This window comes from Epinephelus moara, chromosome 12 (genome assembly GCF_006386435.1).
Source record: "Epinephelus moara isolate mb chromosome 12, YSFRI_EMoa_1.0, whole genome shotgun sequence".
Taxonomy (NCBI): domain Eukaryota; kingdom Metazoa; phylum Chordata; class Actinopteri; order Perciformes; family Serranidae; genus Epinephelus; species Epinephelus moara.
The window spans coordinates 41,117,506-41,131,671 of NC_065517.1; the positions used below are offsets into that span (position 1 = coordinate 41,117,506).

General features: G+C 42.1%; 1 protein-coding gene and 1 long non-coding RNA gene across 2 annotated transcripts in view; one reads left to right on the forward strand and one right to left on the reverse strand.

Moving 5' to 3' along the window:
• The window catches only part of LOC126398334 (uncharacterized), a 672,738-nt gene that overhangs the window by 53,312 nt on the left and 605,260 nt on the right, over window positions 1-14,166 (forward strand). The gene's annotated exons all lie outside the window — the stretch shown is intronic.
• The window catches only part of syndig1l (synapse differentiation inducing 1-like), a 78,183-nt gene that overhangs the window by 5,903 nt on the left and 58,114 nt on the right, over window positions 1-14,166 (reverse strand). Inside the window, exon 3 of the mRNA XM_050057530.1 lies at window positions 13,090-13,227. Coding sequence (XP_049913487.1) covers window positions 13,090-13,227 — 138 coding nt within the window. The remainder of the gene's footprint in view (window positions 1-13,089; window positions 13,228-14,166) is intronic.

The following is a 14,166-nucleotide window of genomic DNA, read 5'->3' on the forward strand; positions in this document are numbered from 1 at the left end:
GACATTCTGTCACTTCACAGCTGTCCAAAACATGTGGTTTGTGCCAGGCGGACATGATTGCCAGTATTATTTCATTATTGCAAGAAATTCCATTGACTCATTCACAAGTCAAAAATGTGTTTTATCTGAAAGAAACATGCAATATTTACATCTAAGATAATAAAAAAATAGTAATAATATTATTCCTCACTATATGAAGTGACTGATAACAAGATCTGTGTAATGGATTGTAAAGAAATTCGTCAGGTTTTTATTTTGTAGACAATTGATCTGTATTTACAGCGTGATGGGACAACAGCACAATGATGTGTGTGGTATCACTGGAGAGCTCTGGTCCTGCACTTCCATGTGATATGCGTGGCATTTCTGTGCGACCCGCGAGTAATCCATCCAAGAGTACTGTGTGTGCAAAGCTGTATGAAAGCTCTGTTATACATAATTTATGAAAGCTCTGTTATACATAATTTTAGTGTAACTTTATCATTTGGACTACCGACTCTAAAACCTTCACCATCACTTTACAAACAAGCACTTAAAACACTAGACAAAAAACCCTTTAGACATCACCATTGCCATATCCTGAAAAAGTATAAACTTTTGAGCTGGGACAACCTAATTACATACAAAAACATCGGTCAGGTATACAAGATCATGCAGGGCTCAGCTCCTCCTCCACTATCCAGTTTTATTAAATTCAAATCCTCTGCTATTAGAACTACGCGAGGTGCGACAAAAAAAAGATTGCATAATCCCGTTAAGGAACACCACCTTCAGCCAGGCAGTATTCTCATTCAAAGCATCACATCAATGGAACACATTGCCACAATCGATCAGAGAATCTCCATCATATCACTCATTCCAAGCAAATGTTAAGAACTGGTTTGTAGACACCCAAAGATGTGAGCACTGATGTTGATATTGTTGTCCGATGTGAATTGTTGTCCAAATGTGTATTATTAACGTGGACACACATCACCTTGTTGTAGTCCAAATGTGTATTTATTATGTATGTATTTACAGACAGTAGTATGTGTTTGTGTCTACCCTATGTGGTACAATATTTTATCCCATTGTTGTTCTTTTTAAAGGTTGCCTTGTACAAACTGGCAAAGGGACAATCGATGAAAATTAGCTTTTTAAGCTAATTCGAGTGCATTTACATGTGTGTTTTTTTTGTACACAATGTTTATTAATGTGCATTGTCCCTTTCAAATAAACTAAACTGAAACTGAACTGAACTGACAAGTGCTTGATCTTGTCGGAAAGCTACGGTTCCGGTGTTTCACGTGATATGCGTGGCTTCTTGCTACGACAAACGGTTGCGGAGAAAATAGAAGAATAGAAGAACAGGTGTGAATTTGGACGCATTATGCGTTGTTCAGGCCCATTGGGTTAAATATCCCATGGAGAGAGACTCTCACTGCAGCCTGTTCTATTTTGTTCTGAAAATGTGGGCGTGCAGCCTCGTTCTGTGGACGATAAACCAGGTGCAGACTTCCATCTGTGTCACTGCTGATGAGGAAATACAGCGAGTGCTGGACGGAGCAGTGAGTGACAACAACCCCGCCCACATTGAAGAGGACTGTCTGAACAGACCGAGGGTCTAGGTACCATGTCTGAAGGCTTACTGCTGGTTCCAAAGGGACAATACAAAAGTGTTTGGTGGAAATGGGGCTTAAATGGCCTAGGAACTTTTGTATGTTGAAACAGCCACTATAGTCCACCTTCCACCTTCTCTGTCTTTGGAAAACGCTGCTACATTCCATCTTATCTCTGTCCTTGTCTCAGTCCTTAACATTTTGCCACTATAAAGCCTAAAGTTGACTCAAATCTTGGATCAAATCCTCCGAGCTAACACTTTCCTCACTCGCCATGCTACACTGTCAGGACCCATATGTGTGCAGGTTGAGGGCGGGGAGGGCATCAGCGCTGTAACCTGTGTCACTGCTTTAAGTTTCCATTTTAAAAAAGAGCACAGATGGACCCGCCCTTTGATTAGCCATGATAGGTAACATCAGCGATGTCACAGATGCTAAAGGAGGTTCTTATATCACTCCATATTATCTGGATAACAGACACGGATGCTTTCCTTGAAAATACATCGCTGAATAGTGGTTTCTCTTGTGTATCCTGCCCATTGTTGATGTGTTTACACTGCTGGGTGTCCTCTAGCTATCTTCCTATTTGAATAGACTTGCTTGCCAGGAGGGGAATGGAGGGACAAGAGACGCCTGTTTTGATTTGTTGTTTTCATTCATAGAGATGAATAGAGGTCAGCAGCGGAGCAGAAATAACACACACAGACAAAGTGTTACAGTGTCTTTGTTTGGACTTTGTATTGGCTTTTCCATCTCCATTGTCTTCCCCTAAACTAATTTCTGTTCTATTTTACTCCAAATGCCATCACATATTAATCTATTCATTTTTTTTTCTCCCTGGCGTCGATGCATAATTTATTGCACCTATAGAACAATACATCGGTCACACTGTTGTGCTGAATGCATGCAGGGAACAGTTTGAAATGTAGTGTGCGAGCGGGAAATCACTTTCATTATTCTATTGAATTCGCTCTAATGATAATGGAGCCAACCTCCAACTCCGAGGCCACGGTCATCTCTTATAAAAATCTGTCCCATTCATTTTGGAAGTAGAGCTCTGGGTAAACGAGGTTACGCTTCTTATTCACGGCTGAGGTTAAGAGGGATTGCAGCTGCTTGTGTGCAGAGTGTGCAGTGATGTTGATTTTGTAAGCGGTGGTGAATAGAAAAATAAACACCAAAGCAAGGCTCTACACAAATCCTTGTTCTGACCTTCGATTTTTCCTCGCGAGCTCTCAGACTGCGGATAGAAGTGGCTCAAATGAGGTTTCTTTGCAGGACGCCTAACCTTGCTCATCATAACAGACTGAGAAGCTCAGAAATCTGCGAGGACATTTGGAATCAAGCCACCGCTCGTCCTCGTTGAGAGGAGCCAGCTGGTTCAGGTACCTGACCCTGTGGCTCCTTTATTTTTGGCTTACTGAGGGGAGAGCTTCAAGTAAATGTTACACACACAGGAGAGGCAGAAACAGTCGGTGAATCTTGCGGTATCAAATCAAAAATAAAGCCTGTAATTATTTAAACAGATTTGACACACACAGGCGACATGTCAGTGACAGTTTTTATTCATACAGATTCTTTTTATGTATATTTAATATTGACTGATGCCTTTTCATCTGTGTATTGTACCTGGAATTATTAAAAAATACTCTATTATTCATCGTCTCTGCCCATTTGCACTACAGTCATGCAGACAGGGCCAGAGCAGCTGCCCCAGACAGCGTACTCCCATCTAGACTCTACTCATCCCTGTTTGGCTCGGCAGTCTGGGATCTTTGGATTTTGTAGCAAGTCGATTCAGTAAGAGGAATGCAAATTACAGTCAACACAAAGTGTGATGTGCTAAGCCTGCGTTTTGCCTTCAATATAATAAGACAGAGATGGTGCATACATCACTGCAGAACACTGCTAAGCAAAGCACAAGCAGAACAGATACATCTCTAACTGGCTACTTATTCATGTCAAGTGGTTTGTTGTGTTTGTTGAAGTGGAATGAGATGCGAGGTCTTGATTGTAAACACTGCACGTCACCATGTCAGGGTGACATCAGGGTAGGAGTCACAAGATTCATAAATTTTATTCACAAAGACAGATGAAAAATAAAAGTACAATTCATAAGAGATAATGGAGATGTGAAATGGGACATCCTTATAAGCTACCGAAAGCTTGAGAATAGGGGCCCAGACATGAAGCAAATTGTAATCTAAAATGTCTTTACTAACGCGCTGACTTGCTGGCGTGGTGGTGCAGCAGTTAGCATTGTCGCCTCACAGGCCATGTTTCCATCAGCCTGTTTAGATGCACATCTAGAAGTATCGCATCGGAAAATTATGATGGAAACGCCAAAATTCAAATTAAAATCCGCTGATTCGCACAAACTAAAATACGCTCGCTTTAGCCGGGTTTTGGTTGATTCGAAAAAATGTTGATTCGCAAAACGGGGGATGGAAACAGTTCGAATTAAATCTGACATAGCGCACCTCTCTCCATGGTGATATCCACACTCCGGGTCGGGAAGGTGGTAATGCATTTACAAGCTGGTTGCCAACCGCCAGAAAACGTAGAAGAAGAAGAATGCAAGACTTGTTTTGTTTCCGGTTCTGCGGAAAACTCGCGCGAGAGTTCGTAGTTTTCACCAAAGTCTGTACATTTAATGGAAACACACAGGATTCGTATTTCTTTTAATGCGCATTTCCCAATGATTCAAATCACTTTTGGATGGAAACATAGCTACAGTAAGAGGGTTCCTGGTTTGAAACCTATGTGCGGAGTTTGCATGTTCTCCCTGTGTCAGTGTGGGTTTCCTCCAGGTGCTCCAGCTTCCTCCCACAGTCCAAAGACATGCAGGTTAATTGGTGACTCTAAATTGTCCGTAGGTGTGAATGTGAGTGTGAATGGTTGTCTGTGTCTATGTGTCAGCCCTGTGATAGTCTGGTGACCTGTCCAGGGTGTAGCCCGCCTCTTGACCCCCAACAGGACAAGGGGTTACGGAAAATGAATTATTGTATTTATTAAGTACAAATTCGAGGTACCTACCTATTGCCTATTGTCAATCCATGCCGAATGAAACCATGCTGTACCAGTTAGTGTTTCCTTTGCCAGTTTTAACATGGCGAGCCGCACCAAGCCATGCCAAAGATGGACCTTCTCTCAAGTAGGGCCAAAAGAGCATCTGCCTCCAAGTGGGTGGCGGTGACGTCTTGCCAACAGCAGCCAACCCTTGACGCCCCTGTTTCCACCGAGCAGTGCGGTTCAGTTCAATTTGGTACGTTTTTTTTCTGTTTCCACAGTGAAAAAATGTGGATGGTACCAATGGAACCGTTTGGTACCATCCACATGTTTGGTCCTGTGGAGTCCTACTGTGGAGAGTTGGGGTTGGAAACGTTTAATGGACCGAGGGTCTAGGTACCATGTCTTAAGGGTTACTTTTGGTTCCAAAGGTACCATACCAAAAGTGTTTGGTGGAAACTGGGCTTTTCATGATTATACTAACATACTTTAACTTGGGAAAAATTTTCATTGCAGAGCTTTGACTTCTAACAAAATAATGTTACAGTGTGGTACTCTACTTTTACATAAGTAAAGTACCTGAGTAGTTCATCCTTCACTGCTGGATGACACAGTACGTGCGTTTACATGGAGCCATGTATTCCTTTTGCATTCGGGTTGGAAGCCCTACCCGAATAGAAATGCTTCTTGTAAACACCTCAACCCGAATGAAAATCAAATTGGGTGCACAGGGGTGGAATATTCCTTTTCAGAACCCGAATGGAAGAATTTTTCTGTCTTGTATGCACCTCCTACCCGATTCCAGCAATTCCGTCTTTCTGCGTATGCTTGTTTCCTTGCCCTTCTGGCGCCATGACGTATATAGCGCGCATAGCAACGGGCTGAGATAGAGCAGTCGGACTCGTTGCACTCACCAGTTTCCATACGCCACAGCACGGTCTTCTATCTCCCTTCTTCGACCTTCTACCTCCCTTCTCCTCCTCAACAGACGAAGCATTAGCAGAACAAGGTTGTTGTCGTACTGCTGCTTCAAGAATATCAGCAAAACAAGCCCGAAAAAGGCACTAAGAACGGCGTCGTCAAGCATCTTGTTATCCGGAGCGAGGACTACAGTGTTTTCTTCTGGTAAACGTAAACACGTAACATCCGCCCCGCCCCCTATCCAATCAGAAACCTTCCCTGCCCCAAACCTTGTGCGGACCCGAATAAACGCGATTAAACTGATCTCTGTGTAAACCCTCATTCAGAATGAATATTTCCCATGTAAACTACCTGGAAACACTTTAATTCTGAATGATTTCATTCAGATTTATTTCATTCTGAATGAGAAGCCATCATGTAACCGCACTGACTGAGAAATAAGAGTGCTTCTTGCACTGAGAAACCGACTGGTTAGGCGGCCCAGGCACAGACTCACTGCAGGACTTCCACTGATTTCTGTGGCTGAGTTGTTTCTCCTTATGACGCAGCCAGCTTTGCATCTCACAGCATGTTTAAGCGCAGCACCTTTATCTACAGAATAATAAATATAAAAAACTCAATTTACCATTCCCCATTGCCGGTCGCTGTCACTGACAAACACTTCACATGGGGTCTTTCCCACTGTGCACCAAATGTTTCATTAGTGCCAAGAAGCTTTTGGAAGACAATGCCTAATAGTCCAAGACAAAGACAGCCAGATGAGAGCCAGAGAGAAAGACTCTTCAGACAAACGCCTCGAAAGGTCAGGAAGCACATCCAGACAAAGGACATGTATTCTGGGCAGAGCCTTTAGCTTCCATGTCAATACAGTAATTATTGAAACAAAAGCACTGTTATGGAGGTCTGATGGGAAATTAGGTTGGAGTTTTCTTTCGAAAATGAGACATAGTGCCTTCTCCTTTTGACTATGTATCACAGCGCCGCCAGCAAGGTCTTTAGGAAGAGACGATCCTAAAAGAGAGTTGTAACGTGACGGGCGACAGTTGAATTATCTGCATCACTGGCGGGAAACAGAGTTGAAGGGCAAATGCTTATTGTTATTTCATTCCTCCCTTGAAAGCATTTATTAAACACTGAGATTGATTTATCAATCTTTGTCTCCACCTTTACACAAATAATTAAATAAAACGTGCTGTGGCTTCCTGAGAGACGCGGCTCTGAAAGACTACATATAATAATGGTGTAATGTGGACTAAACAGATGAGTATAGTAGGCTGACTGTGTGTGTGTGTGTGTGTGTGTGTGTGTGTGTGCTGTCTTCTCACTGAACATCCGCTTTGTATAATGTACCGCATAATGTCAGTGTGAAGATTTTTCCTTGAATCCCCTTGAGAGGAAAATGGTTAGAAGCATTAAGGCTTTATCTCCACAACCTTGACAAAATGATTGAAATGTGGTGTCATAGAAAAAAAGATAACATCTCAGGCTTAGCTGCACGGAGACTCATTTTGCGAAGCGCTCCTGGAAGTCCATTCAGCCTCCTTAACAGGTTTTTCCTCCAAATAAACAAATATACAAAATAAAATAAACACCGAAAGCCCCCGGAATCTCTTTGTCTCTCCAGCTCTCTTGTCTTTCGACCTCCGCTGCACCGACACGCGTGCAAACACATAAACTGTTTCACAATAATTAGCTCGTTCGTTTCCATCCATTCTGATGGCTTGAATGCTGTAAGATAACTTCAGGGGAGTCTTATTTGCATAATCGTGAACGGAATCGCAGCGGCTCCTCAACCCTGCACTTTCCAGCACAGATGACTCAGAGCTGAGAGAAACATTTATCAGCATCTCCAAACAAAACACTCACCCTATTAGAGACAATAATTGAAACTCAATTCCGCTTCCCAATCAAATGCTCCAAGCTAATTTTCCCCTGATATTCACGGTATTTTAGTCATTATCAGTTGAGTGTGTGCGTGTGGGCGGCTAACGCTGAATCCCAAAACAGTAAAGGACTATTTACCATAAAGACGTTACACAGAATTAAAGATGTAGTCTTCGGCCAAATAGGATATGAGCTCTTTAAAGCAGCACATGAATGAAAGTCTGTTTCTGTGTGTTCGCTAATGCTCTCACTCAAACTCATCTCCTTGGGAAGCCGTGCGGCGGCTCTCTCTGTTCGACGAGGCCTGACCTTCCAATGGGACAAAACACTATTGATCTGCCGTCCACAGACTCTATTACAGTCGCTAAGCTGTTTGTTTGTAAATGTCCTCGAAGTAAGTGACAAAGCTGATGTGCTATCAATTCCAAAACTTTTCCTCTCGGCTCATTCTGCTGCCCTTGTCAACCCATAATGCATCTGCTCACACTGCCCATGACGGCAGAGAGCAGCAACTACAAAAGCAGTCAGGCTGAGAACAAACGCTGGAGATAAATGTTAAACCTTAAACGGTAAGTTTGGTATTTTTCAACCTGGACCCTATTATCCCAAGTGTTTGTGTCTGACTGACTAATAGCAACAACACTTTTTAAAACCGGTCCAGTGTTGAGAGAGACCGCTGCAGTTTGTTTTTGTCACTGACAGGCTCAGATTGTTATTTTAAGAGCTGTATAACATTATGAGATAGACCTTTTGTTCAAGAGTAAAATCCTTTTAGTTTAACCAGAAACAGTCCTAATATGGAGATCGCTTCACCCACCAGACTCCATTTAAATACATGGTAATTTTATCATTGTAGTACACGCCTCACTCAAAGTGAACTGACGCCCACTAAAAGTGCTTGTTTTTGACACTGACAGGATCAGATTATTATTTTAAGTGAATGACAACGTTATGGAAAGGATCCCTGCTGAGACAGACCTTTTTGTTTAAGAAGAAACAGCCCCAAAATCGCTTTCACCAAAACCACCAAGCTCCATTAATATAAAGAGTAATTTTATGATTCGTAAAACACACTTCATTCAGAGTCGACAGAAACAGTTTTTATAATCACCAGCTCTGCTTTGGTTGAAGTAAACCTTTAATTCACCCAGTTAGATGTGAAAACATGCTGAATCTATATATGCTAAAATACTGTTTATTTATATGGAACCTGGTGAGTTTGGCGGTAGCGATTTCGGGGCCGTTTCTGGTTGAACAAAAAGGTCTATCTCTGTAGGGATCCTTTCCATAATGTTGTCAGACACTTTTGGTCTGCTTCCACACCTGCCCTGTTGCCTTCGGTTCAGTTGAACTCAAGTTCGTTTGCCCCCTAAGTGCGGTTCATTTGTGCAGGTGTGATGTGGACCAAAACAACCAGACCGAGACCTTCTTGAAGAGGTGGTCTCGGTCCGGTTCCAAAGGAACACTGGTGCTGTTGGTTTGTGGTGAGAAGGTGTTCCGACCTGGATGTGAAGCAACTGCAGTCACATGACACATTGTTTGGGTTAAACATGAGCATGTTACAGTCCTGGAGGATTATTAATGTGCACCTCCTCCTGTACTGCCTTAATATGCACATTCAGCACATCCAATGCATCAAAACATTGTTTTCTAGTTGGAGCCGCGCCTCGTTTTCAAACTGTATGGTTTGACTAAAATGAACAATGACAGCAATATAGTCCACGATGAGCAGCGCTAAAATCAACCTGCGTAGTTGTCCCTCCATTGTGACATTAGAAAGTGTCACATTTATCTTGCAAGTGTACTCTTCTTCAACGTTTGCTTTACTTCCTGGATTTTTCCCACATGGAAATTCTGACCAATCAAGAGCAGCTTTCTCACACAAGGCATTTGATCTGGTCCTCTTGTAAATGCTGCCGTGAGAACACGAACCAACTCTAGGCAATTATACAACTTTGGAACAACATGAGTCCCTGATTCAGACCAGAGGAGACGACTCTAGGGCTGAATAAACTGAACATTAAATATAAACATAACAAGTTCATAAAACAAGTTCTGTTGTTGTTGCTTGCTGCTCTCTCACTCAAAATTGGACGAATTTCAAAAGTCGTTGTTCCCATTATCACTTAGATTCCAAAACATGGAAAAATAGGGTCCAGGCTGATAAATACATAACTTTCCCTGTAATTCTGTCTTTTGAAGCAGATTTTTGCCCACTGAAAGTCACTGACCTTACACATGGTGTAAACTAATCTGGACATGCACTCTGACTTTGTTGGTCAGTACAGATCTCTACACTCTTCTGTCAGAACATATGCTGCAGAACAGATAATTAAGTTCTGATAAGAACTTACAATATCCTCATGCTGAATCCTACAGAATTAATTCATTTAGCGGGGAGTGGGGTTGGGGTGGGGAGGGGGCTCCCTGAACGACTGAAAGAAATGAAGACCAGTGAAGTGGGTTATTGAGCTATAAAATGAAGCGATCCCAGACTCCCACCATATCTTTTCCTGACAGCTCTTCTGGACGGCACCTTCTAAAGGAGGGAGATTGGCAGAAAAGCCATCCATCCCTAAACACAGCCATCACTTCCCCATAATTACCCAGGAAGAATCAAATTAGCTCCTGACAAGATAATTCACTGACTGCCTTCATCTGCCTCGGACTTCTCGCCCTCGCAGATAAGTCAGCTAAATGCTCCGGCTTTTGATAAGAATTTATAGTCAAAGGCAAAACAATTTGCTGAAATGCTTGTCTGTCTCCTGTGTGTGTGTGTGTGTGTGTGTGTGTGTGTGTGTGTGTGTTTACAGGATATGTGCGTTTCCATGTCCTTTTCAACATATGGCGTGGGTGTGATGGCCTTTTAATGTGGCTTTTTGTGTCGATGGTGCACATAAGAGAGAGACTGAATTGATTCGTGGAACGACAAGTAGCGATCGCTCTGCTCTTTGTTTGACTGACACACCATCAACGCAGTTGTTCCCCACTGAAGTGAAAAGAGGGAAGAAGTCCAGTTGGAATCCATTAGACGACCATTATGTGCAGTTTGCCGATGTCAGCGGCGGAGCTTCAAATTGAACAGTGTTGCCTCGTCACACGGTGACAGCCGCTCTTTAAAATCACAAGGGTTTGTTCTCTTTGGAAATAACTGCCGTTTCTGCAGTTCATAATAATGTGGCTTTATATTTCCATCAAAGTATCTCTGGCAGGTAATATTATTTTATCTGTTACCCATAAGGTCTTTAACAAGCTCTGGATATTAGAGTTGATAGTTTAACTGTAAAGACACTCCTCTGGTATAATTCCTTGACAGTTAAAGATATACTGTGCAGTATTTTCCTAAAGAACAATCTATAATCTCATACAAAAGTCATCACTTATGGCCCACTAGAAATGTGTGGTGTTGTATTTGTCTGCAGAGACTCTTTTCTTCTCATTTTGCTGGTCGGGACTTTATAAAAAGATAGCGACCTGGTGCCAGACAGTAAGCAGCACATATCCAAGATGAAGCTACGAAATTCGCGCATAGATCATCGTAAAACACAAATGTAGCGTGGTGAAAAGCCAAGTGGACAAAGCTCGATCCAAAACAAGAGTAAATGGCCGATACTGTTTACAACTGACAAGTAGATCTGTCCAGGCAATCTGCTCGGTCAACTAGACATTTTGAATGTGATCAAATCAGCGTGACAGCACACCGGCCTCATCACTAAAAATATTACTCCGCCATTTGGCAATAGTTGAATCAAAACCCAGTGGGTGACAGTACTAACCAATACTTAACATCTTTTATTTTCTCTGCTATTCATCTTTCAAATTCTCTGTAAATATTATATACATATATATATATATTTATATTTCATTTTCCCTATGCCTAGTCACCAGACTATCACAGGGCTGACACATAGAGACAGACAATCATTCACACTCACATTCACACCTACGGACAATTTAGAGTCACCAATTAACCTGTATGTCTTTGAAAGGTTAAACTCCAACAAATATAAATGAAACAGAATACCATGTGAGATAAAAAAAAAAATTCATTGTGAATTTTGGAAACAATAAATCAATCATTATTTTAAATAAATTTTGACTCTAGCACTTTACAAAGCTTTGGAGTTCGCTGCTAGGGTAAATGTTTGGATCACATCAGCAATATACTTTAAAAATATCCTGCAGGTAAAGTTTGTGGACGTAGGAGCTAAATCTCTCCATGGATTTTTTTTGGGTTTTTTTTAGCAGATATCTTAGTTACAACAACACCCTTTTCCTCCAAAATTAGTGTGTGCAGGTATTTAAAACACGGGAAAACCCTCTAAAAACAGGCGACAGACTCTGTTCCAATTGCCAGTAGACTAAAACTCAGTGTGGACTAATTTGGAACTATGTTTGAGTGCTGCGTGGATAGAGATGAATGGTATTTTGTGTTGCTGTGTCATTGCATCTGACTGGTAAAGGTGCTAAATAAAAATCCATGTTGACCCGAATGTTGTATTTTCATTACTGCTGATTGTTCCAGAGCCAATAAATACCTGCAACTACTGCAGAGTCACTTGACCCGAGCATGAATACCGATTGTTACCTTTCCAATTACATACAAAAGCCAGACGTTGCCAGGTTGTGCAGTGTTAAAGTGGTAATGCAATTTCATGTTTATGTGTGTGGCATTTATTCAGTCCCACGATCTCTACAAAGCAGTAACGTTAGCTCAAGTTGGCTTGCTGACACAACAGGGGCTAGAAATCAGCTCTGTGACTCGGTTATTTGCCTACTTGATAGAGCTTCATTACAGAGGAGTCTACAGACATGACTGCTTGTTTCCCCAGTTATTAGCCAGACCTCATGATTTCCATGGAAACGGAGATAACGCTAGCAGAAAGTGTTTTATTTTGAGAGCGACTCGCCCCACGATAAGAATACATCTTGATTATATCTTGTATTTTGTTGGTAACTGTTGTATATTTGCAATTTTACACTCGAGGGTATATTTGTGTGCCTGAAACCAGAGGAAGTACATTTTAAAACCATCCCAGAGAAAAATCCCAAACATTTTCTGAAGGATTAAACTATGTTATTAGTATGTTTCCATGCATGTCTAACTCTGCTTCCCAAACTGCAGCTCAAATGTGTCTGACAGTTCGTCACCTTTCATCCGTCCACACACCTGCAATTGGGTTCATCTTCAATCCTCAAACGCCACTAGTTCAAAGCCTGCTCTCATCTTGGTATTTTGATCACCTCCTTTTTTTGGAGTTTGCAGATGGAGCCTTGAAAGTGATTTATATACTCTTCCTAAAGGCGTCTTTCCGCCTGTTTACAGAGCATCAAGCAGCCATTACAGATTGGCCTTGAGTTATTGATGGGTTGCCCAGTAAAAATTGGCCTTGCGTTGGCAGTAAGAGAGTCAGCTGTCAGTCCCTTTTTATGTGTGATAGGCCTTCATCTTTTGGTGATGACTCATACATAGAGCTGTGTACGTGCATGTGTGCCTGCATGTCTAAGAATTTATGAGGATATGCGTATGTGTGTAGGAGGATGCACCTGTTTTATGCTACACCGCAGCAAACAGATGCTGTGTCATTTAGCGCGACAGACCAAAATTTTAAAGGTGTGAGTTATGCATGCTTGTGTTTATATTCCGGTGTGTGTGTGTGTGTGTGTGTGTCCTTACCCCCTGTGAGAAGTAAAATGCTGCGATCCCCAGAGGCCAGAAACAGCAGAGCATGGAGAAGATGGCCAGGCCCAGGTGGTCTCGTGGAGGGACGACAATGAAGTTGTCCTCGCTCTCACTGTCGCTGGAGCAGTCCGTCTGCACAAAAAACAGTAACTGAGGTTAAAACACACACCTGTATTCTGACCTGTACACATGTTACAGTTCATAAGTGGTGATGTAGCAGTAAGCAAACAGGTGGTCCAGTCAACTCTTACATACATACATCTATGTTACAGACAAAGTTTGACATTTTGGGCAAAAAGCTTATTTGCTGTCTTGCCAAGAGTAGTTAAGGCAATCGATAGCTACCACTCTGATGTCGATTTGGAAAATTCAAAGGAATACTTCACCCCCCAGTATATATCAATTACTCAACCCGTATCACATTGAATTCAGGATGAAAACGTTTTTCTGTCATGCCTGCAGCGAATGAAGAATCCAAAAACTGAGAAAGTTCTTTATGGATTGAAGTCACAGGGGGCCACGTTTAACAACAGCAAAACTATATCAAAGCATCTGTATACAAACCAACTTATGCAGTGCAATCCAAGTCTCATTTATCCGGTCATATGCTCAGTTCTTCCCAGACAGCCCTTTGCAACGGGGAACTAAATTGAAGGAGAAAATAGGCCCGTTTCCACTGAAGAAGTTCCTGGTACTATTTGGGGGGCAGGAACTACTACAGGAACGTCCTCTCGCCCGGCCCTCTCAACCGCCGTGTCTCCACTGAGAAGGCGGAGTAGGAGGAAGGTTCCTGTAAAGTTACCGGGCTCTGGATGTGACATAATCGTTGCACGACCATTTTGACCGGGGCGACGTAGGGGCGTAGGGACGTAGTTAGCTGTTAGCTGTTAGCCGTTAGCGGTGTCTGTAATAACTCAATAACTCAATAAACGGTCCGTGAAAAAAATATTTTTNCTTTGCTAGCTCAATCATGTTGTGACTAAGATATCCTCTGGAAAAGATATTTTTTTCATGGACCGTTTATTGTGTTACTGAGTTATTACAGACACCGCTAATGGCTAACAGCTAACG